Source organism: Lithobates pipiens, unplaced genomic scaffold (assembly GCF_037356315.1).
Source record: "Lithobates pipiens isolate NorthernLeopardFrog02 unplaced genomic scaffold, aLitPip1_a1.2 Scaffold_13, whole genome shotgun sequence".
Lineage (NCBI taxonomy): Eukaryota > Metazoa > Chordata > Amphibia > Anura > Ranidae > Lithobates > Lithobates pipiens.
Window position 1 is genome coordinate 52,620,927 of NW_027507718.1, and position 26,210 is coordinate 52,647,136.

General features: G+C 40.8%; 1 protein-coding gene across 10 annotated transcripts in view; it reads right to left on the reverse strand.

The window, feature by feature from the left end:
• The window catches only part of NFIB (nuclear factor I B), a 611,459-nt gene that overhangs the window by 9,526 nt on the left and 575,723 nt on the right, over positions 1 to 26,210 (reverse strand). For 9 of the 10 annotated variants that reach the window (XM_077475108.1, XM_077475113.1, XM_077475111.1 and 6 more), the window contains one exon: positions 16,663 to 16,751. The exons of the other annotated variant lie outside the window; for it this stretch is intronic. In XM_077475108.1, coding sequence (XP_077331234.1) covers positions 16,663 to 16,751 — 89 coding nt within the window. The remainder of the gene's footprint in view (positions 1 to 16,662; positions 16,752 to 26,210) is intronic. 10 annotated transcript variants of the gene reach the window in all.

Genomic DNA, 26,210 nt, shown 5'->3' on the forward strand with positions numbered 1-26,210 from the left:
GCAGTAGTGTTGAGATCTCTCATCATAATGTCCATTGTGCTCTATTATAGAAACAAATAATGAAAAAATACAGAAAACATCGACTTATAAATGTGTAAACTGTCAAAAAAGCAAATATATTTAGAAAGGCCAAAGATTGTTATAATTTTCATTTAACCATGTTTAAGGGAGCAACACTGAGGGTTTACAGTAAATGAATCAGAACACAGACTCCACATCACAATGTCAGCTATCCGTGAGGCAGTCCTTGGTTATTAAGAACAGCAATTCTCAAATTCCCACAAGTCTATTATATATCAAAATCCCAATGCAATTCTTTTTAAATTTCTAAAATCACCAGTCAACAAAGGAACATTGGCAATGGAATTTTAATGAATAGAAAATAATTTTCTTAGAGTCCATTAAGGGACACAGAGTCAGAAGGAATACTGAGATATATGGGCTATACTGCCAACTACAGGGAAATTGGAAAAGGACAACAAAAAGCTGTTAGCCAGATAATATTACCCCTCCCACACATATCATGCTTCAGTTTTACACAAAGAGTAGTGGGGGGCTTCATAAAAAAAAAACAAGAGGGACCTATGTCCCCTAATGAACTCCAAGAAAAGGATTTGTATTGTAAATAAAAAATTCAGATTTTTTAATCTTTATTAAGGGACACAGGGTCAGAAAGAACTTCTAAGATGTAAGGGACATACAAATGCAATCCAACTGAGCAACATAGCAAACAAAATGCTAACAAGCCCACAATAAACAAGCAATACTAGAGGGAGAGAAGGGACATCAGTAAAAGAGCTGCCATGAGGACCTTATGTCCAAAGCTTGCATCAGCTGAGGTGTGATCATCTACTTGTTAAAACTTAGACCCCTTTCACACCACACCGCCCATAGCGTGGGCGGTAAAACATCGCTATTTTACGGCGTTTTACCGCCGGATTTGCATCGCATTTCAGTCGCTAGCGGGGCGCTTTTACCCCCCACTAGCAGCCGAGAAAGGGTGAAAACCGCCGGCAATACGTCGCAATAGCGGCGTTTTGCCGACGGTATTACAGCCCTGCCCCATTGATTTCAATGGGGAGCAGCGGTGGAGGTGCGGTAAACACACCGCTCCAAAGAAGCTGCTGGCAGGACTTTTCCCTGGTGTCCTGCCAGCGCACCACTGTAGTGTGAAAGCCTGAGGGCTTTCACACTACAATGGTGCAGCTTTTTTAGGCGGATTGCAGGCGCTATTTCTAACGCTATAGCGCCCGCAAAATGCCCTGGTGTGAAAGGGGTCTTAGAGAATGTGTGGACAGATGACAAGATGATCAAGTGGCAGTCTTGCTATTGGGGAAACAGATGCCTAGGAGACACTTACAGCTCTATTGGAGTACATTTTCCTGATAGTATCTACCTGATAGAGTAGTACGATCAGGAAAATGTGTAAAAGGTGGAACCTTCTCCTTAAGCTTAAAGGGGTTGTAAACCCTCAAGATTTTCACCTTAATGCAGACCCCCTTTTACTTACCTGAGCCTGATTGAAGGGGCGATTGAGGGGACGAGCACAGTAGCTTCTGCCACCGTCTCGGGTCCTCATTGGCTAGATTAATAGCAGCAGGAGCATTGGCTCTCACTGCTGCCAATTAAAGCCAGAGACACATGAGCTGGGGGCGGGGCCGAGTCCTGCTGTCTATGTCAATGGACGCAGCAGCAGGACTTGGGAGCACGCATGAGTGCCCCCAGGGAATACGGGTCTCCGCGGGGGCACTTGAGAAGTGGAGGAGCCAGGAGCGCCGCTGGGGGGCCCCAGAAGAGGAGGATCGGGGCCCCTCTGTGCAAAACCCTTGCACAGAGGAGGTAAGTATGACATGTTTGTCATAAAAAAAAAACATAAACCTTTACAACTCCTTTAAAGACTGGAATGAGCTGCCTAATCAACCTAGAGATGTTTAAAGAGGCAGGTCATCTCTTAAGGCACATGTGTCAAAGACAAGGCCCGCGGGCCCATTCCAGCCCTTCAGGTCATTTTGTGTGGCCCTGGCACCTGTCCTGCCCCTGTAGCACCCCCCTTGTCTCTTCCACCACCTTGTTTCCACAGCCAGCAGCAGAGTGGAGGGCAGAACTTCTCTTGCAGATCCCGTGCCTCTCTGTGCAGCCACAGCACCCAATTTTCTCTGCCTCCCCTAATCTTAGCATTCAGCAGACTCTGGAAGGAGCCTTTAGCACTCCTTTGGTCCTCCTCCAGACCCTGCACTTTTTGCTTTCCAGCCCCACCCCAGCTTCTTACCAGCAGCACTTGGTAAGGGGGGTGCAATGTAATTTAAGGGAAGACAACAATATAGTAGTGTGCTGGCCAAGAAATAGCCTTGAATTTTGCATAAAGGACTGTCTTTTAAAAGTTGATAGAACCAGGTTGAGATCCCACAGGCACAAATGAATGTACGTCCAAGCAGCAACATTGCTGGAAACAAGGTGACTTCTTCAATTATACATCTTTTTTTAGTTTACATTAAGCTCCAGCCCTTGATTTTCCACTACAGTAATGGTCACAAAGGACATGGCTGGAATGTGTATTTCCACCCATGCCAGAATCTGGGTAGCTTTTCTTTGAGCTGCAAGACTTTTGTTGACCCCCCTGACAGTTGATGTATGTCTCTGCTGTGGTATTGCCTGACTAAACCTGGGAAGGATGGCCCTGAACTCAAACGCTCCAGCGTGAGGGGATAACAACATTTCTTTGCTCTCCAGTACACTAATCACAGACGAGCTTCTTCCAGTGACCCCTGAACCAAAATCCTGTCAGGCTGGCATCCAGTGATAGAGTTCTAAAAATTGATGGAGGAATTTCCCAGACTCCAGGGCAGGATTCGTAAAGCACCATGGATAACCTGATTATGGCTGTAGGGCACATATGATTGTCCATAGACTGTGGCTTCTTGCCCCACACAGCCAGAATATTGTGTTGCAACAAACTGCATTGGAATTGGGCATATGTGACTGCTGCAAAAGAGGTTGCGTAAGTAAGAGTTTGTCCTGCGGAAGGAAAACTCCAGACTGAGTAGTATCTAGAAGGAGATCTGGATATTCCAAGTGATGAGTTGGTTCTGTCTTCTGTAGAGCGTGATCAATTTGTTACATATTTAACTAATAAAGTTTGTGCTGTTACCTTGAGAGGCTAAAAACAGAAATGGTGGAGCAAGCACTTATTTGTAACACAGCAGTAGGTGGTAAGGTACAATAATGTAATGGGCAGTAGCACAGACTCATTAGCTAGGATGCCTGCAACACATTGAAAAATTTGAGTAGTATCTGTTTCCACAAAGCGCCTGTGATACAAGAAGTGTAGCAGAGTTGAGCTTCACAGTACTGAACCCCTGAATGGAAGTAGCAGGAGACACAGTTAACACACACCAGGCTTCATAAAGGGCAAAGCCCATGTGACTTTCCACCCGCAGCTGGGGATGCTCACTATGGGGTCTTCTGAGGCAGATTTACATCAGCAAGTGTATCATGGCCCTGGACCTGTACATCACTCTGCAGCTAACATAAAATACTAGGTAACCTGTGGAGCATCACAAGAGCAGCCTAGTGTATGAAGGTAACATTATAGGCAGGTCCCACATCTTTTCATGTCGGGATCAAGGTAGAGCCTCCAAGGAAGAGCCAAGCCTCTGCAGCAAATGTAGAATCATGACTAAAGAAAAAATGTCTTTTAAAAAACAAACGAAGTCAAGTAAAATTGATGTGTAGCTCTCTGAGGAGAGAAGGTGTTAAATTACTAGTAAGAAATTGAAGCATGATGGGAGTGGGAACAGTTATGCTGGCTAACTAATAGCTCTTTGTTAGCAGAAACCAATTCTTCTGTAGATGGCAATTTAAAATATAAGTCTCAGACTTCCTTCTAACCCTGTATCTCTTAATAAGCCACTTATGCCACATACACACGACCGGACTTTTCGACAGCAAAAGTCCGACATAGCGAATCTGTCAGGCAATTAGATCATGTGTGGGCTCCATCGGACCTTTGTGTCCAAAAATCTGACGGACTTTAGAAATAGATAATGTTTCAAATGTTTTCGCCGGTACTCCGCCGGACCCAGTTCCTACCAAAAAATCCGCTCGTGTGTATGCTAGTCCGATGGATGAAAACCGACGCTAGGGCAGCTATTGGATACTGGCTATGAACTTCCTTATTCTAGTCCGGTCGTACGTCATAACGTTTGAATCCGTCGGACTTTGGTGTGGTTGTGGGTGGCCAAGTCCGTTCATTCGGAAAAGTCAGTCGGAACTCCGACCAAAGTTTGTTGGGAAGACCGTCGGACCTAGTCCGTCGAAAAGTCTGGTCGTGTGTACACGGCATTAGAAGTACTGTTGAATGAATCCCAATTTCACCAAATTATCATGAGTGTAGACTCAGGGAGTGACATAATATCTTAAGGAATTTAATCACAGCATACATTTTTAGAAAGTCATAAGCTTTGGGTAGTTGTGTAATACATTCATATCTCAAAGTAGTATGTAATATGACAAAACTCGGGGACCCCTATGGTGTTACTACAAGACATGGCAGCTATTAGGGTCAAAAATGGTACAGCAAACTACTAAACAGGAGTTTAGTACACACACACACATAAATGCATGTGGTATTTATTCTGCTGTAACCCCAGTGTGAAGGAAGGCAGATAAGATACTATTTAATCAATAACATTTTGTACCATTTTACATTAAACACTAGTATTTAAACAGATTATCAGCTGGCATCAAGAGACTCCTTTGTGAAGGTAGAATTTTAAATCAATTTTCATTCAAATGCTTCTTGACGTTTTTAAATGTAATGTCAAAAGCATAACTTTGCAAAATTACCAGCTAAAGCTAAAAGAAAGCTTTTCTGTGACTGCCCTGACAGCCAATCATCAGATGCCAGCTTCAAGGGGTTAAAGAAAAAATACTCTTGTATTATTTGATTCAAATAAAAAATCTTGCACAATAAGCTGAATATGGCATACTTCTTATTTCAAATAATTAAAAATATACATATACTCATGCATCAAAGTGGCATTTAAACCATAAAGGTAACCAAAAGCTCAAATACAAGTTAACAAAATATATTGCTGGTAGTAGAGGTTTGTTCATTGGCTTTAAACCTTTTAAATATGATTTAAATATAAAAGAGGTAAACTTCGGTAATGCCCTATTATAATAGGTGTCTGAAGTCATGCATGACAAGGGCAGGGGATAGTTTACCAAATTGCTCTATGACTGTACTGTAGTTATTTTTCTAACTGTATGACATCTACCAAATCAATACATAGAATGATCAGCAGCTGCGTAGAAATGCAGAATGCAGATATAGAATGATAGATGAGAATATACAGTATCTGTTAACAGATTAAGTTTCAACCACTATATGTACAGCTTAATAAGTATCCCAGTGCAACTACCAACTAAATAAAAAGTCGAAATACATATCAAATGCTTTGTCCACTGAAGGATCTGTAATTCTATCCAGCCACTCTTTTATTTCTCACACCTCTGCCACACTGCTGCATCAAAAAACAGTCAACCCATTTTCTGTGCCTGCTTTACATCTTCCTTTGTCACCTAAAACCTGCTCATTCTAGAATCATTTCATATAAATACCAATAAGCAGGAAGGGTACCCAGAAAGCTGAAAAACAGAACCATGGAGAAGAATTGCGTGGTCATCTCTCTGGCTATGAAGGTGGCAGATATATATATTTCAGCGGCATATTAAATGTTTACCTGAAGAAACAATTTAAAAATAAAAAAACACACGTTGCTGGGTATATTACCGTAATTCTTATATACAATAAGTCCTCTACATACGAACGTTGAACTTGTGAATGTCAAAGATGCAAACATTTGTTTGTGTGTCCAATCGTGTAAAGCTGGGAACACACACTCACGTTTTTTTTTGTCCACCCCGGTGGGCTAAACAAAAAAAAAACTTGACAGATTGCCATACAAACACAAGCAATGTTGGTGAGGCGATCTCCCCCACTGTGCCTTTGTGATCTGACAGGGAATTCCCCCACTAGAACACATTGATCAGCAATTACAGCTATTGTCCTCAAGTGCTGATCTTTGTTGGACTTATGAAACAAGTTGGAGTTACGAACAAAATTCATTCGTAAATAGAGGACTTACTGTAAACCATATCTGTTTATTAATTATGCACTTATAGAACCTTTCAATATCAAATCCCTTTTGTAGTAAAATCAACTAATAATGTGACATTATTTACATTATAGCTAATAATATTCAATGTGACACACAAATTAATTTGGATATATTTATAAATCAGTGAATATGGCGCTCACTGAATATTCACTGCAGGTAAATCTTCCTTTTGTTTTTAATTCATCTGCACTGAATATTTTGTGAATGTCACATTCAGGGTTCATTCATTCACTCACACCAAACCACATGCCTTAATGGCCCATGCAGTATGAATGACAGCCCAACCCACTGTTACATAATGGGTTTATATGAAATCTCCATTAACAGCTGTAAATAATATTGCAATTAGAAATCTATTTCAGTTAGAAGGAAATATATTTAAAGTGTTTTGTTGGTGTTACAGTAATAAGTTAAACTTCAAAGGTTGGCCTTTTGTTTTCCCTGATCACATCTCACCTAGGTAGTAAAAAACAGCCTTCTTTGACTCATCCAATCAGGCTGTTCCCAATATACATTTACTAGGTACAGTGACCAATTAGGGAGAATTATATTAGCCACAGTACAGAAAGGAGGGGGGGGGGGGGGATATAGCGCTTTGTGACCAAGCTAAGTTCCTCTTTGGTGTGGGAACAGACAGCAGTCACCATGGGCCGACCTGAAGTTAACAGGTAATCTAACGCTATAATTGCACCTTATATTGTATTGTAAATATGGTTGTTGTGGGTAATTTGTAAATATCATGTAATCCAGGGGACCTACACTGTACATTGTGTTGTAAATACTGTCTGGTGTATAATTTGTATTTATTATGTAACCCCATCAATAAATGGGTATTGCGGATGGAACTACCTCTTTTGTATAAGATCTCTCAGATCTAGATATGTATATGTCCATACTACTACAATGACTGAGGTGTATGCACAGAAACTAGGCAACACCACCTTCAAAACACACATGTGCTGCAATAAACCCCAGCATGGCATAAAACAACAGCTTGTTGCCTTGTGAAAAAAAGCAACTTGCCACGGATTGTCGTGTGGGTTGCAGCGCAATGATTTTGAATGGGATGTTTAAAGCAGTGCACTGTAATGTGCGGGTTGCGGTGGACTGTAATCTGGTGTAAATTGGCCCTCACTGCTTTATTACTATGTCCTGTGTTTCAAGTCTGGTACATTTATCAAAGACAAGGTATATATGATATAAATATTGAGTTGCTTTCAAGAACTGCTGTGCACTGCAAGCTACTAGCCTTAAAAGATACTGGACATGTTTAATGAATTCTCCTACAAAGCTTGATAGCATGTACCACTACCATGTATAGTGGAACATACAATCACCAGATCCAGATGATATCATTTGAACAATTTAAAGGAATATTCTGCAGTAGATATGGATGGCAAGAGTGTGAGAAAGATACATTCTTTGTGGAGCCTCCCAGGGCCACCAATAAGAGGGTTCCTCCTGTATGGGGCCTGGGCATAACCGGGGGGACTGGAAGCTTTATGTTTAATTATGGTATGCATGCCGTTTATCATGCTTCACCGTGGTTCTTACCTTGTCCAGTACAAAAAAATACAATTTCCCTGGGCCCCATCACTTCATCTTAGGGGCCCAGGAAGCAGTAGGAAAGAGATCTTATTTTTTATTTCTGTGTGCAGTTGGATGAACTCAAATCACAGCCGCCACTGCCTCCCTCAGTAAGTGTTAATGGCAGGGAATGGCCGCACTGTAGCTGGCGGTGGTCACTCAGTGGCAATCTATGAGGCATCAGCGAGATGGAGGCACTGGCACATTGATCCAGGCAGCTGTGGGTGCACAGAGGCAGCATAGGCTGGTAAGGGGGGGGGGTAGGGGATACAAATGGCCTGCGTTTTTACCATCACCCAAACGCTCCTCCTTATGCCATAAACACGATGCTTTTTTTTTTGCATTAATATTTTTTAGAGTGGACACGATGCCATGGACATATAGCATGCATGGCAAGAATTATCCACACTGTCATTGACTGGGATGTGGTCAGTCATGTTCAGATCCTAGTCTGAACATGTTTGAACTATCCAACCAGAAAGCTGTCACAACTCCTTACTCCAGCTGGTTAAATTAAAAAACCCAATTGACCCAATTCCCCATTCCTCCCCACTGCTCTATTGCATTCTGACAGCGGGAAGACTTTAGCACTGATAGCTATTGTGCGTTGTACTGTTCAACCACAGTGCTCATACATGGATCAAAATCCAACTGGTCCCTTCTGAACCAGCCAAATTTTGATCCATGTATGGCCAGCTTAAGTGGCCAAGGGATTAGCTGCCCTGTAGTGGCACATATACATGCCTCTTGCACACGTGCTACTGCAGAGTTGGGAATGTCACTTATTATTGGTGAGACACCGACATTGAGGGAAGGGGGACTGGTCTAGTTGGCTTAATGGGGCCCCATGATTTCTAACAGAAGCCCTGGAGCCTCCTATCAAGCAAACATATTTCTTTGCCTTTAAAAAATCCCTGCTACTTAAATTGCTGATTCTTATGTAGTGTTGAGCCATAAGGGTAATGATCATGTTATATCCAGAAGAACAAATAAATATGCTATGTCATACATTTTCTACAATAACCCTCTTTTCTACAACACCAACACTGACAGAGATTTTTCTGTGAAAGAACTGCTGTTTAGAGCAACCAAGCAGTTTAAGGGCCTGTGTTGATGGGCTTTTGGTTGCTTCAACTGGGTCTTGTATTTCCATACTAGTCTATGGGAATATAAAACCCTTTTGAAAAAGGTCAGATGCAGGTCAGATGGAGGTAAACTGTAGGTCATGTACCTATCAAAGAATTCTGAATGATCTCAGAAGCCTTTCAAACTAAAGTCATTATGCCATCAAAACATGCCAAAAGAACATTGACACAGGTTCTGAATCCACACTGGAAAGCAATTTGCAAGTAGATATCAATGTTTAAATCTAACTGGTTACTATGAATTAATGCAGCTTTGCTAAAACAGCAGATCTCTCATCAGACCAGTTAATAAATATTACCAATAGCACACTCATATCCATATCAATGCTTTGTGTTCTATCCCTGAGATAGATTACTGTGGGTGAAAAGTTAATAATAAAAAAAATACATGAAGAATATTTAAATTTGTATGTTTTCCAAGTAATTCATAAGTTCACATTTTATAGAAAGTAAATACATTATGAATACATCCAACGTAACGTTTCCACATTTAAAAATATATATAATGGTTACATTTTGTCAAAACTAGATAAAAATATAGTCTAGCTGCCTTAAATTTTTTTCTTCCCAAGATTGTGCAAACAATGTATTTTTGCTAATTGCGGGCTATCTGAGATTTGCCCTTACTACCAGAAGGACAGGGCAAATTGAAATGATAGATATTGCATACTTTTCAGCATTTCCCAGTGAAATTTCATGGCAATGTAGCATTGTCCAGATCTCCCTAAATTATGCCTCTATCCACCTAATCATTCCCCTTAAACCAAAATCATGGGCAAGGAAATTAGAAGAAATGGTCTTTTCATGGGGACTTATTTATTAGGGTACAAGGGAAGAATTATATTGGACAGTCTGTGCTGAAAATATCAGATTCAATTAGGCCCAGGAAAGGGCCAAATAAATTGTCATAGACAGACCTTCCCTTTGACATATAGGCCTCTAATACATTCACCATACTAAATCCACAGAGGAGATAGACCAATATGAAATATGCTATAAATACAAAGAAGTAAAGCGACACCTCTCCAAACCCCTTCTGACTGCCCATGGGTGGCATCTCTGTTCCCAAGCTCATCTTTGCTCCCAAATCACAACCCAACATGGAGCTTCAGCTGCACACTCTTTTCAGCGTTCAGTAGTCCATTTATTGTACTACATGAAACAAGCACAATCCTCAATACTAACGAGTTTCACCCTTACAGGTAATTAGGACCTGTTTAACCCTCCTGGCGGTATTCCTGAGTGTGACTCAGGGTTAAATTTCAGTACCATTAGCGGTAAACCCAAGCCACATTGCAGAATACTGGATACTTGTCACCGGGATCCTGCGATGTCCCCACGCTGTGTCCTCCACCTGATCATCTGCCCAATGCTCTGTGTTCTGGGCTTTGTTCCCTGTGAGCATCGCAATGCATGGGGGTGGAGCCCGGCGGCAAATTCAAAAAGTACAATCTTACAGATTGCATTACTGTATCAAATCATTTCACCTCCCTTTTGTCCCTAGTGCTATTATATTATACTGTTATATTATATATACTGTTCTTTCTGCCTGGAAACTTGAGATTGTCCATGGCAACCAAAAAGTGTCCCTTTACATCAAAAATGGTTTTAGACTAGCTAGAAAAAAGCTATAGTAAATTAGAACACTTGCAAAATTGAGCGATGGTGATTTGTGGGGAAATTCAGTTTGTTATTATTTTTTATAATTATTTATAGTTATTTATTATATTATAATTTTTGATTTCATGTTTCAAACGTTATCATACCCAGGATGTCTAGACTCGTGTTTGGTCAGTTTTAAGTGTGTTATTACTAAGAATTACAAGCCTATAATATAAATCGCCAAATTTCTATGCAAAACAATGTACCGCTTTGAGATTCAAAATTCTGACTAATCATACTGCCAGGGAGGTTAAGGTTGATCCTATGTCAAACCTTGAGGACTTAGGCAGTGAATTTCTGGTTTTATCTTGTTAGGCAGGCCATACACAGTTGGATTCCCAGCTGGTTCAGCATGAACTGGCTGAGATTTAAACCATTAATATGCAGGCTGAATGTACCAAATTGACTGCTTGATCAACTTGGGTACAATCAGCCTGCTGAATTCTCTTACGACTATCGTTAGCGGCTGCTATAGCTGCTAGCGATTATCACTGTCTTCGCCCGACGAGTACTGCTGGAGGATTCCCGTCAGCACAATTCGTGTTGATGGGGGAATCATGGCTGCAGGAAAGAAATTTGCACTGTCTATGGCCTGTCTACAGGAAATTAACTACTGAACTACTTCTGCTATTAGTGGTATTTGTGTGAAACTGTGATTACTTCTGTTGGATTAGGAAACATAACATAACACAGTGTACTGAATCACAAAAAGACAATGACTGGAGTCTTAACTGCCAATCAAAAATATCTACTATACATGCTGCTCAGACAAATGGTTTTAATCCAAGCTAGTAAATGTTGTATTGTTATTTGAATATTTTACATGAATAATAATGTGTAATACAGATTCTGGAAGAAATATCAGGTATTCTGTGTAAATAGCAATGGTTTTAAAATAAATTCCCACTACATGGGACATGGGTCACACTTAGGGATACTTTATTATCTGAATTTTCAGCTGACTGCAGGCTATCTAATGGGTGATGCCAATCTACTTCTGCATACCTCTATAATATGGGTTTACACCAATGATGAAAAATGAAACACTGTCAACTGTTTTAAGACCTGTATTTTCTGTAAAGATTTAGTTTGTATGTGCAGTGTAATTTCTACATAAAAAAGGCAAAGTTTGCTTGTGTAAACATTCTTCGGAAAGTTAGCTGATCTTCCTTTCTTACAGTCCTTCCAAAAATCATTTGACAGGAAATGTAAGATTAACTTTGTTCTACCTAAGTGAACAAAGAGTGCTTAGAGCAGGCAACTGGCTTACCACAGCGAGAACTTTACTTTTTTTTTTCATTTTTAATCCTGCAGGAATCTGCACAGGCCGCTCACAGAGAAAGAGAGACAGAAGAAAACATTTGCTAGAGCAAAAAGGGGAAAAAAAAGTTGTTTTCTTTACTTTCAACATCTTGTATCTAGACCATCTCATTCTGGTCACACAGCAGATCCTGCTGTTTCTCTTCCATAAATGTTAACACTAAGTTCCCAACATGGTCGTCTGTTAAATGGACATTATTGATTCCTATGGCCCATTGTTCCCACTGCCCCACATTTTAAGTCCCTGAAGTTCAAGTTCAATCTGGAATTACATCATGTCTGGTTTCTCCTGGTTACCAGACGGCCTGAGACGTGATCACAGCTATACAAAAAAAGGGGGGAAAAAAACAAACAGTTTTCTTCACGCTTCAGCTACTTCAATCGATCTGAACAGAAACTTATTTTCTCTTTTTTTATTTTTGTTAGGCATGCTTCAAGAAAGAGGTCTGGCTAATTTAGAGATTAAGCTCAAAATTAGATTATCTATTGGCATCCTAATGGATTGCTGGTCCATTTCCTTTAGAATGGCAATGGGCAATATAGAATTTGCCTCTTTGGAAAGGATGCAGAGATATTTGGGAGATGTGTATTGTCTAGCCTGAATATACAGCATTTTATTAGTAAAATACACTATGGTTATAAACTGCATAAAAAAATCAATCTAAAACTCTGCTCACAATATTATACATATATTCTGCTCCTGTGATTTAGAAAACACAGAGCAAAACACTGACATTTTAAAAAAAACTCACTGCTGTACACATAACTAATATGCTGTATTCTTGCTTGATGTCCCTTACTAATGTGTATGTCTCCATTTACTACCATGTGGGAGCTGCCATGTTGTTTACCTATTCGATCTGAAATGAATCACAAATCACACATTACAGTGGACTGGCAAGCTACAAAAATCATAATATCTAAGGTGACTATTCTATTTAAAATACAATATTAAGAATTACCCACTACTGTTTTAGACTGTATACAACTGACACTAATAAATACAAATTTTCAAACAAGGGGCCTAATTTACTGGAAAGTTAAAAGGAAGATGTATTTTATTTCCCTGCATATTAAAAATTTTAGCAATGCACAACAGTGTATAACACCCAGTTTCCACTTCTGTAAAACCCGTGTTTTCTTCAATATTTACATTAGTAAATCAGACCCATGTCTACTTCACCGCACTTAATCGCACAATTTAGTAAATCAAGTCTTAACAGAATCTTTTCCATTTCTTCTTTTGTTTAGGGCTAGTTTGCTTGAGCAGCCTAATGTCTGCCTCTTTGAAAAATTGGTCTCAGTGGATCACTTTTCAGAGGCATCAAGCTACCTCCTCAGTGTTTGTGTTAGCAATTGAAAGCCAGCTGTGTTTGTGGTGCAGCCCTATTTACTTTCATGTTTCACATTTTGCAGTGGTATTTTCAGCTGAATGTGACCTGTGGTACAAATGTTGCTGTTCAACACTTGAGGTTCAGCGGTCGAGGAAGAGGGGGGTCATTAAAACCATTTTCAACACCCACTGCCCACCCATGTAAATAAGGCTTTATTGTTTATCCTTTTTATACTACTTAAACCTATACATCTGATGTCAAAGAATGGGTCTTTGGTAATGTTTACATATTCAATAAATAAAATAAAAAGTAAGCAGCGAATACTACAGTATTGTGCTTAGCAGTCATTTAGGTGTGAAAATGAATTTAAAAAAGTTGTGACTTGCAAAGGTCGCTGCCAAACCTCTTTCATGCAGGAGAATCAATACACATAAATCTGTCCTGCAGTTGACATTTAACTAATATGTTGTATTAATGTTTGACATTGTTGTATTTTAAGACAACAATTATTAATAGGAAATCCTGAATTATAATGGCTCCCAAAGCAAGGCACTAAAGAATTCTGCCCATTCTACCAGCTCTGTTGCATACACAGTTGACTGGTGATTTGTGTGTAGGAAATTTACTTCCTTTATCTTCACCAGATCCCTAACCTTAGTTTGGGAATCATTCACATACAATTCTTTAGTAATAAACCACAGAAATCAAATTATAGTAGCTAATACCTAAGACCAATAAAACATGAATACTGATTAATGTCTAGTTTCTGCAGCCCATTGCTCTTTGTCATATTGTAGGTCATTTTAAATTCTTCAGTGATTAAGGTTGTGTAGTCTCTACCATACAGATCATTTTTTCTAATACACTGATCGGTAGTAAACCCGATGCTAAGCTTTCACTAACAAAATTGCATTAAAATGGTCTAAACTGTATTCAGTATGAAATTATTATTATTATTATTATAATACACGATTTATATAGCGCCAACAGTTTACGTAGTGCTTTACAATGTAGAGGGGGGACCGCACAATTACAGTACAGTTGAATACAGAAGGGACAAGAGGACCCTGCTCGTAGAGCTTACATTCTAAAGGGAGGGGGTGGTGGTACAAAAGTTAATAGATGCAGGGAATGATTTGATGGGGGTGGATTGTTTCAGATTGTACACCTTAACAAAAAAAACATAAAATAGTGCTGGATCTTTTTGGGAAGCATAATCTTACCTCAGTCTGGTTGTCTTCTGAAGAAAGGCTGCCCCAAAGCATCCTAAATATAATGCTAACTATCCTATGGAAAAGCAAGCTGTCCAGTGTTGCACAGACTTGAGCTGCCTGACCTTGCCTACAGTCATCGAAAACACACCTATAACCAATTTAGATTGAACTGAATGTTTGGCTCCCAAAACTGATCTTTTGGACTTAGTGGTGGGGCAATGAAAGCAGTTGCATGAATGGCTAGATGCAGTCATCATATGATTGTATTTTCTATACCGCCTATGCAACATCTTAAAGTGGTTGTGAAGGCAAAATGTTTTTATATCTTAATGCATGTTATGCATTAAGATAAAAAACCTTCAGTGTGCAGCAGCCCCACCCCAGCCTCCCTAATACTTACCTGAGCCCCATTTTGATCGATGTTGTATGAGACTTTCCCTCCTAATTCACTAAGACACACAGCGGATGCAATTGGCTCCCACTGCCGTCAATCAAGATCAGTGAGCCAATGAGGAGGGGACAGGGTCCAGTCATGGCTCCATGTCTGAATGGACACACAGAGCAGTGGCTTGACTCAGATGCTCCCCATAGCAAGCTGCTTGCTGTGGGGGCACTCGGCAGGGGGAGGGGCCAGGAGTTCCGGCAGGGGACTCGAGAAGAGGAGGATCTGGGCTGCTCTATGCAAAACCACTGCACAGAGCAGGTAAGTATAACATGTTTACTATTTTTAAAACAAAAAAAAACCAAGACTTTAATATTACTTTAACTTATTTTCCTAGGCACGAACTTGTTTTATCTAACCAGGAAAGAAAGCTTCATCTCATACACAACTTAGTTATTGGCAGATTAAAGCCTGGTACACACGATGAGATTATTGGATGAATGGTAGTCTTTTTTTTTCTCTATATATGGAAAATGAATGGGTTACTAAAGTACATAAATTCTCATACAACAGAATAAAAATTTGGAAGTAATGTAATGTATTTGTATTGTATTTTCAGACGAAAACTGTACTGATTAAAGGAAAATCATACGATCTGGTATCATACAGGAAATATTTTCGATGATCACTTCGAAAGCAGTATTTTTCGTACGCTATTCTGATCGTGTGTACTGGCCTTAAGTCAAACAAACCAAACCTGACCAACATCTCTGCTTATGTAGGAGCACCTTAATATTTGATAAGTATTATTCCATGAAAATAATACACAGAAAGAAAAGCAATTTGGACAATTTTCTCTTTAGTCAACAATACTTTTGGTGTAATAAGGGATTTTTTATCTGAACCATAAAACATATTATTACTATAAATGTTGTAGTAAGTTCTAAACAAAAGTAGAACAATCTGTATTTCATATCAAACAAAAGCATGCATATATAAAAACACCACCACCCACACCAACAATCAAGTAGCTGCAGCATCTGCCAACAAAACTGCAATATTCTACTAAAATGGTCCTTTATTTTATTTTAGCTTTTACTATTCATTTCACTATCAAAGAAAAATGTGCACTTCCAACATGCTTATGACAAACAATTAGCATTATTTTTTGTTAGCAAACTTGCTTAGATTACTAGTTATTTATGTAAAACATGCTTTTCTCTTACCTTATAATATGACTAAACAAATTAAAACCATTACATCAGCAATCAGTTAGTATGTTGATTAGTTGGTTAGTTCATGATTTAGTTTACCACTGCATGTAACAAAAGTAAGCTTTATGTGAATATATGCATGGATACGTATATATGGTTCTACATTTGCAGTGTGTTTATTTATGATTATGTTGTTTATGTTGTGTTGGTAATAAACAGTGTATGTATAGAGTCATATAGCTCCAGTTCTCTAGAACATCTGAAGCCTGTGCTTCCTTAAAGTAATGTTGATATATAGATGTTTTTATTTGACAGCAGCCATGCGGAGATCCAGACATGGATTAACTCGTTAACTGCTGGTCACAAAGGAATTTTGCCTGAGCATATAACCAGTCAGCATACCAGTTTGTCCAAGCTGTTCACTCATCTCAGGAAAGCCTGACTACATTGGAGCAAATGTGTTTCAACAGTTCTATGCACAAATGTTTTGGTTAATTGTGATATGTAAATAAACGTTTCCAGGAGAGAGAGAGAGAAGGAGGGGTGGGAAAAGCTACAACAGCGCTATGTCTCAATGTAATTTAAAGATGAAGTGTAGGATTGGAAATAATTAAAATTTTACCTTTGCCAAGTTATTCCCAATGTATCCTCACTGGCACTGGGGTATAAATGCCTGCCGTTTTGATTCATGGTCCAGTCACAAATCCTCAGCTGTCAATTGAAACCTAGCAGTCAGATATGGATCCAGCAGTACTGCAGATTTTTAGTACTTAAATGAATACATGCAATGGCACAAAACTTTGACTAATCTTACTCTGTTCACTGTAGTAACTCCCTGAATAGCGTATGGATTAGCATTTCATGATTCAGTTTAATGTGCAACTCTGCAGTAGCACACACAGGTACTTTGAAAAATATTAGTGCACTTTTTCACATGACAGGTAATGGAGCTATTTTTTTTTAAACTGTAACAAAGCAAACAGTTGTTTTACATAGCAGTCAGTTGAATTCTGTATTTTTTATCTTCTCGGATATTTTCTGATTTTCATGTCTGATACAGATGAGTAACTAGCTGCTTGCCTGTTTTCTAAAAACTGTTGGGTGAGGTTTACAGCTGAATGTGGACATAAATACAATCCATGGACCAATCCACACTTAAGGTTTGAGTAGTCTTGAATGAATTACACTTTTTAAGTTTTGAGGGACTGCTGTCTGTACCTTACCTTTTCTATTTTACAACATAGTGAAGCCATTATGATAAGGTAAGGGTAAATAGAGAATTTTGAAGGGCAGAATTTCATCTCTGGCAATGGATGAATCAGCCCACCTGGGAATGCTGATAATTGAAATATACCTTTTTAGATGAACATTAAGCTGTCTCGCATGTAAAATTCATGAGAGCACTAAACTGCACAGGTCCTTTAAAGACACAAAAGTTCAAATTAAGCTGATTGGTAGTTCAATTGTCTGCACGCCAGATCTCTTCTTCTGTTTAGTGGCCTAAGTGCATTGCAGAACTTTAAGCAGGATACAGTGAAGGAAAAAAGTATTTGATCCCCTACTGATTGTGTACATTTGCCCACTGACAAAGAAATAATCAGTCTATAATTTTAATGGTAGGTTTGTTTTAACAGTGAGAGACAGAATAACAACAAAAAAATCCAGAAAAAGGCATTTAAAAAAAGTTATAAATTGATTTGCATTTTAATGAGTTAAGTAAGTGATCCCCTATCAATCAGCAAGATTTCTGGCTCCCAGGCATCTTCTATACAGGTAACGAGCTGAGATTGGGAGCACTCTCTTAAAAGAAGTGCTCCTAATCTCAGCTTGTTACCTGTATAAAACACCTGTCCATGGAAGCAATCAATCAATCAAATTCTAATCTCTCCACCATGGCCAAGAGCTGTCCAAGGATGTCAGGGACAAGATTGTAGACCTACACAAGGCTGGAATGGGCTACATGCAGCTTGGTGAGAGGGTGACAACAGTTGAGGGATTATTCGTAAATGGAAGAAACAGAAAATATCTCTCAATCTCCCTCAGTCTGGGGCTCCATGCAAGATTTCACCTGGGGGGGTTTCAATGAGCACAGTGAGGAATCAGCCCAGAACAACACAGGAGAATCTTGTCAATGATATCAAGGCAGCTGGGACCATAGTAACACACTACGTCGTGAAGAACTGAAATCCTGCAGCGCCCGCAAAGTCCCCCTGCTCAAGAAAGCACATGTACAGGCCCATCTGAAGTTTGCTAATAAACATCTGAATGATTCCGAGGTGAACTTGGTGAAAATGTTGTAGTAAGATGAGACTATCAAACTCTTTGGCATCAACTCTACTCGCCATGTTTGTAGGAGGAGGAATGCTGCCGATGACCCCAAGAACTCCATCCCCACCGTGAAACATGGAGGTGGAAACATTATTCTTTGGTGGTGTTTTTCTGCTAAGGGGACAGGACAACTTCACCACATCAAAGGACGATGGACGGGGCCATGTACCATCAAATCTTGGGAGAGAACCTCCTTTCCTCAGCATGACAATGACCCAAAACACATGGCCAAGGCAGCAAAGGAGTGGCTCAAGAAGAAGCACATCAAGTCTCCAGACCTTAATCCCATGAAAAATCCCATGTGGAGGGAGCTGAAGGTTTGAGTTACCAAACATCAGCCTCAAAACCTTAATGACTTAATCATAGACGTCTGACCTCTGTGACTGCCAACAAGGATTTTGCCACCAAGTACTAAGTCATGTTTTGCAAAGGGGTCAAATAGTTATTTCACAAATTAAAATGCAAATCAATTTAACCTTTTTTTCTGGATTTTTTTGTTGTTATTCTGTCTCTCATTGTTAAAATAAACCTACCATTAAAATTATAGACTGATCGTCTCTTTGTCAGTGGGCAAATGTACAAAATCAGCAGGGGATCAAATACTTTTTTCCCTCACTGTATAGACACATAGCTTTTTTTGTACAACCAGTAGGTTAAACGAAAAATAAAATTGACAAATCCCTGCACCCACCCTAGCGATGTGGATGCAGGGATCTCCCCCGCCATGCTATTGTATTGTGACAGAAGAGGAAGCCCCTGCCAGAATACACAGATGAGGGCCGCAGCCATTGGCTGCAAGCGCTGATTGCTGGTTTTACAGTATGACCGCTCAACAGAAGCTGGTTGTTAGAATGGCTTCTGTTCAGCAGAGAGGAGTATACACATACCAAAATGCGTTGATCAGTTCCTGCTGAACTGGCAGAATTTTAGCACTTGGCTTTCCTCTGCAAACAGAGACCAGCCTTCATGGTTTCTGGTCTGCTTTCTTCCATCTCTTAGACCCCTTTTACACTAGAGGCATTTTCAGGCGCTTTAGCGCTAAAAATAGCACCTGTAAAGCGTCTGAAAAATGTCTCATCTGCAATCCCAATGTGAAAGCCTGAGTGCTTTCACACTGGGGCGCTGCGCTGGCAGGACGTCAAAAAAAGTCCTGCAAGCAGCTTCTTTAAGGAGCTTTAGGAGCGGTTATACACTGCTCCTAAAGTGCCCCTGCCCATTGAAATCAATGGGCAGTGCCGCCAAAGCACCTGCAAAGCGCCACTGCCTATTGATTTTAATTCGGCCGCTAGGGGGTTAAAAGCACACTGCTAGCGGCTGAAAATCGCCTCTAAAACGATGGTGCCGCTAAAAATATAACTTTTAGCAGCACTTTACCACCGAAGCCCCCACGCTGTCAGTTTGAAAGGGCTCTTACTATTGGTTAGTGAGGCTGCCCATCACAGTAGTGGCCAATAATGAGGTATAGAAGGTCAGCCAGAACCATAAACCATGAAAATGAATCATTGGTTGAACTAGATGGACTTGTGTCTTTTCTCAGCCAGACTAACTATGTAACTATGTAATCGTTGTTTGTTAAAAAATGAATGCTGCTATTCTGGGATCAGGAAGAAACAGGCATGGCATGGAGGCACTTCTAACAAGTATGTACTTTTCTGTCTTCAATCATTTTAGTGACCTGTAGTATCTTGGAAGATCACAGACATACATATGACTGCTATGTAAGTTGTCCACCACAAAAGTGTGAATTAATTCATGAAAGTTATTGCCAAAAGTTTACTTTTTGTGATACTTGAATATATACCTAACAGTAATTTTTTAAATGAAACTGTTAGTGATCAAACATGATAAAATAATTCATTTTAAGGGAAAGTGCAAAAAGTTGCTGCTGAAGGCAGATTATCTGGTCAGTGTCTGGTCTGGGGCATGCAGGTTAAACAAAAACAGCATCATAGAAAACATGCAGTTGTAGACATAACGTTTGCAAAAGTTTAAAATGGAAAACACCAACATAAATTAGTTGTAACTGGTCCATAGTATGATGTGCAAATTCTCTCAAGTTTGTACTGGTCTGCAAAAATGTGTTAGCATGCCAAGACTTCTTTGAAATTCAAAAGCCTACTTTCTACTTTTCAAGTCTACTGTCAGAAGCTGACATTTGTGCATCTCCCTTTGTATATGATATATTTTTTTACATTCTTTATATTGTACACACTGCTTCAAAAATATTATAATTAGCCGTATATTATGACTGCTATGTAAATTTGTTTACCTTTAGTTACCCCTTGGTGTGGGAGTTAACTTTTACACAGCCCCCTATAACTAATAATTGAAACCTCAATTTTAGTTTGTTTACTTGATCAAAATGTAAGGCTAGAGCTACAGTTATCTTTGTAGCTCAGTTAAGGTACTTAAATCTCTAACAATTTAGTGTTATGCCCCTGTGGTTTAAGCTATAAGGTCATACATGTTCTCACATGAAGGTTCTCAAGAAAGTTTTATTCCACTTGGAAAACCATGTCAAACAAAGATTGACACACCTAAACTTTAAGCCCTTGTACACACGGTCGGACATTCTGACAACAAAATCCATCGGATTTTGTCTGAAACTTGTGTTTCATACACATGGTCGGACAAAGTTGTCGGAAAATCTGATCGTTCAGAACGTGGTGACGTTATCTCATTATGACCTGACTATGTTAGGTTAGTAGCCAATAGCTTTGGTCTAGGAATTTGATCTGAGCATGCATGGCACTTTGTCCGATTGGAATTCTCTACAAACGATAGGACAAAGTCCCATCGGACCATGTTGTCGGAAAATTTTATAGCCCAGATCTAAAACTTTGTCGGTCGGATATTCCGACGGAAACAGTCCGATGGAGCCCACAAGTGGTCGGATTATCCGACAACATGGTCCGATCGGACATTTTCTGTCGGAATGTCCGACCGTGTGTACAAGGGCTAAGGAAAGCTATCACCGCTGATAAACAGTATTAATAATGTTAAACAATACACATACATTTTTGGGCTGTAGTCTTTTCCACAGACTATAGAATGAAAGTATATGGGTTCTGGAAGGTCCTTCAACAGCACACATTATAAGCTGTGAAGTTAACCCAAACTAACCTACAGAAGAACTTACGTCAATTGATTAGGTAATTGTATTTATGGTAGAAAGACAAGTATTTTAACTGGACGGCTGGGTTATTTTGAGGTGTCAGATACAGTAAATGAATGTAATTCTAGGGGAAAAAATCACTATCTATACAAAACACATGTGCAACGTCAACAACATAAGGGGAAAGAATGTCAGCATATTCCTTATACAAAACAAAACAGCTGCTAGCTATATGAAAGCAGGATATAATCCACAATCTGAAATTCAAACAATAAACATAAATGTTGAAATGAAGTCTAATACTGTCCACTTTCCCAATTTGCTAGAATATTTGAAATCTATACAGTTCTGACTTTTTACCAGCTGCTGTAGTGTGATAACAGATTTATTAGAACTGACAACTTCATGTTCTTCACACCTTGGAAATCATACCGAAATATGTTCCACGTGTGATAATAATCTCTTATTTTTATATACATAGTTGTATAGCATTCTTAGACTTCTAACTTGAGAATGGGTGCCTATAGGAGCTTTTCTTAGTAGTTTAATATCTGTGTTTCTAGGGCCACTGCCAGAATCCATATGAGTGGAGTTCCACACCTTTTGTTCCATGAGTTCTGGTGCAAAAAAAAAAAAAAAATGAGAATGCAACTTCATCAGTGGGACATGCATCACATCACACTTGATTACTGCTGCATTTGTAAAGTGGGAAATAAAAGTGTAAGCATTAAGATGGCAAATATCAATATGTCCTGATCTTTATCATAAAGACCACATGGGCAGACCGTGTGACATGTGTACATAGCATGTGCTGCTCAGAAAAATAGTAAAAGTGTTTGTAAATGCAGTTTTGGTGCAATTAACATGGATAAACGTGCATAGATAACCCTAATGAAAATGTTCCCTTCTAATGAAGTATTATGAGTTTTGAAAAAAATATAAATTAATGCACAGTTAATGCTTACAGATGAACTATAGGAAGATCTAAAACTCAATTAAATCTGGATATTTGTTATTTAAAAAAAAATATGAGTATTTTTTCACAGAGCTAGCATAAATACCTGTACCTCAGCTGGTGTCAGCATCCTGTAATTTTCAGTACCACAGTACACAGTCTGGCAGAGGAAGGAGTTGACCACTGAACCAATCATTTGGCTCTGCTGTTTTGCATCGTGCTGTCAATCAACAGTTTGAGCGTTTTTGTTCTGTTTGTATTTAGCTATTTCTCCAGAGTTAGGGCAATGTTAAGTATTAGGATAACTGACAATGGAAATTTAAATGTTTAGGTGTTATCAGTTGCTTTCTTTAAAGTAGGGATGCACCGAAATTTTGGCCGCCGAAACATATCGGGCGAAAATGGCCTTTTCGGCAAAATGCCGAAAGAGAAATCGAGGCGATAATGGTGCCGAAAATGGGGCGGGGCCTGGGTGGGGGCCCATCCCTGGTGCCGCCCATTATGGGGGTGTCCTTCTGGTGCAGCGCGTCGCAGACCTCTCCTCTCTTTGTCTTCCCCACCCCCTCCTTGCCTCGATCTCCGTGTGTCACGGAGCTTAACTACACAGACAGCAGCAACAATGTCCCGTCTCCTGTGACAGACGGCACACTGATCCAATGGTGGGACATTGAATCAGTGTGACGTGTTACAGGAGGCAGGACATCTTTACTGCGACCGGAGCAATTCAAATGCAGCTCCATGACACATGGAGATTGCCGCTCTGATTCAGGAACTGGCAGGCTACATGGTGGACACTGGCAGGCTACATGACAGACAGAGGTAAGGCTGCATCTTATGGGCACAGGCAGGCTGCATCGGTGGGGCACATGCTGGCTGCATGATGGGCACTGTTGAGGCTGCATGACAGGCACAGGCAGGCTGCATGACAGGCACAGGTGAGGCTGCATCTTATGGGCACAGGCAGGCTGCATCTGAGGGGCACACGCTGGCTGCATGATGGGCACTGGTGAGGCTGCATGACGGGCACAGGCAGGCTGCATCTGACCAGTTCTGGTGAGGCTGCATGACAGGCACAAGCAGGCTGCATCTGACAGGCACTGGTGAGGCTGCATGACGGGCAAAGGCAGGCTGCATCTGACAGGCAATGGTGAGGCTGCATTGATCTCTTGTAGCATGTCCGCAGTCTCTGACCACCTCCTGTAACATGTCTGCAGTCTCTGACCACCTCCTGTACCATGTCCGCAGTCTCTGACCACCTCCTGTACCATGTCCGCAGTCTCTGAACACCTCCTGTACCATGCCCCCAGTCTCGGACCACCTCCTGTACCATGTCCCCAGTCTCTGACCAGCTCCTGTACCATGTCCCCAGTCTCTGACCATCTCCTGTACCATGTCCCCAGTCTCTGACCATCTCCTGTAGTATGTCCCCCGTCTCTGACCATCTCCTGTACCATGTCCCCAGTCTCTGACCATCTCTTGTAGTATGTCCCCAGTCTCTGACCATCTTCTATACCATGTTCCCAGTCTCTGATCATCTACTGTACCATGTCCCCAGTCTCTGACTATCTCCTGTACCATGTTCCCAGTCTCTGACTATCTCCTGTACCATGTTCCCAGACTCTGACCATCTCCTGTACCATGTCCCAAGTCTCTGACCATCTCCTGTATTAAAATATTTTTTTAAAACACTGGTGCTGTTTCGGTATCGGTTTCAGTTTTCGAGATCAAGGAAGATTTCTTTTCTGTATCGATTTCGGCACTAAAAAAGCCATTCGGTGCATCCCTATTTTAAAGTCCAGCTCTGGGCTGCTGTTAAATTATCATATGCAGTAGGTGTGACAATCTCTTTCTAAGCCTCACAATGCACAGAGATTTTCCAGCTCAAGGGACAATAGTCTATAGTTTGTTAGGTTCAATCAAAGTAATCCTAAAGGTCTTAGGTGCTCAAGCAGTAAGAACACCTTGACTTATGTTTCTAGTCTGTTCTTGCCCAAGTTTGTTGCTTTTGTGTTTCTACTTTCAATACCACAAAATAAAATAAATGTGTTGAATTTTTCAAATATAATGATAGATAATTTTTTATTGTTCTTATCTGTTTTTATCTAAGTTCAGGTTTCCAATTAGCTGATCCCCCAAGGCAGTGGTCCTCAACCTCAGTCCTCAAGTACCCCCAACAGGCCATGTTTGCAGGTTTTCCGTTATCTTGCACAGGTGCTTTACATCAGAGTCAATGGCTTGTTATTTTGGACAGCTATTTTAAATAAGGATACATTCCCAAAACATGGCCTGTTTGGGGTACTTGAGGACTGAAGTTGAGACCCAGTGCCCTAAGGTACAATAGCAGTCTTAGAAATCTTTTGAAACCAATTAATTTCCAAGGCTGAATGTGAATGTTGACAAGTTTCCAAACAGCAGGCCTATCGGGGTGCAAGAATGAAATGACTTCCTGTTGAATATACTATTCCTCAATAAAGTGTCTTCTAAGGCCTCATGCACACGAGACGCAGATGAAACCTCTGTCAAAAAAAAGCTGAAACGCGCGTTTAGAAACGCGCGTTTTGCCGCGTTTGCATGTCGCGTTTAGACGCGTTTAGACGCGTTTAGACGCGTTTGCGTTTAGACGCGTTTATAAAGATAACATCATGTAGACCCTCCCCAAGCTCTCAAAGCATTTTTTTTAACTATTTCTGCTATTTTGATCAGAGTGAGCAGCAGCAGCATAGAGAGCAGTTGTACACTTGCATTTGCCGTGTCACTTGCCACGGCACCTGCCACAAGTTGTGGATTGTCCACTTGCCACGTCACTTGCCACAAGTTGGGGATTGTCCACTTGCCACATCACCTGCCACGTCACCTGCCACAAATTGTGGATTGTCCACTTGCCACGTCACTTGCCACATCACCTGCCACGAGATGTGGATTGTCCACTTTCCACGTCATCTGCCATGCCACCTGCCACAAGCTGTGGATTGTCCACTTGCCACGTCACCAGCCACATCACCTGCCACAAGTTGTGGATTGTCTACTTGCCGCGTCACTTGCCACATCACCTGCCACGTCACTTGCCACATCACCTGCCACAAGTTGTGGATTGTTCACTTGCCACGTCACCTGCCACGTCACCTGCCACAAGTTGTGGATTGTCCACTTGCCACGTCACTTGCCACGTCACCTGCCACGTCACTTGCCACGTCACCTGCCACGTCACCTGCCACAAGTTTTGGATTGTCCACTTGCCATGTCACTTGCCACGTCAGCTGCCACGTCACTTGCCACGAGATGTGGATTGTCCACTTTCCACGTCATCTGCCATGCCACCTGCCACAAGCTGTGGATTGTCCACTTGACACGTCACCAGCCACATCACCTGCCACAAGTTGTGGATTGTCCACTTGCCACGTGACTTGCCACATCACCTGCCACGTCACTTGCCACATCACCTGCCACAAGTTGTGGATTGTCTACTTGCCGCGTCACTTGCCACTTCACCTGTCACGTCACTTGCCACGTCACCTGCCACAAGTTGTGGATTGTTCACTTGCCACGTCACCTGCCACATCACCTGCCACAAGTTGTGGATTGTCCACTTGCCACGTCACTTGCCACAAGCTGTGGATTGTCCACTTGCCACATCACTTTCCACGTCACCTGCCACGTCACTTGCCACGTCACCTGCCACAAGTTTTGGATTGTCCACTTGCCACGTCAGCTGCCACGTCACTTGCCACATCACCTGCCACGTCACCTGCCACAAGTTGTGGATTGTCCACTT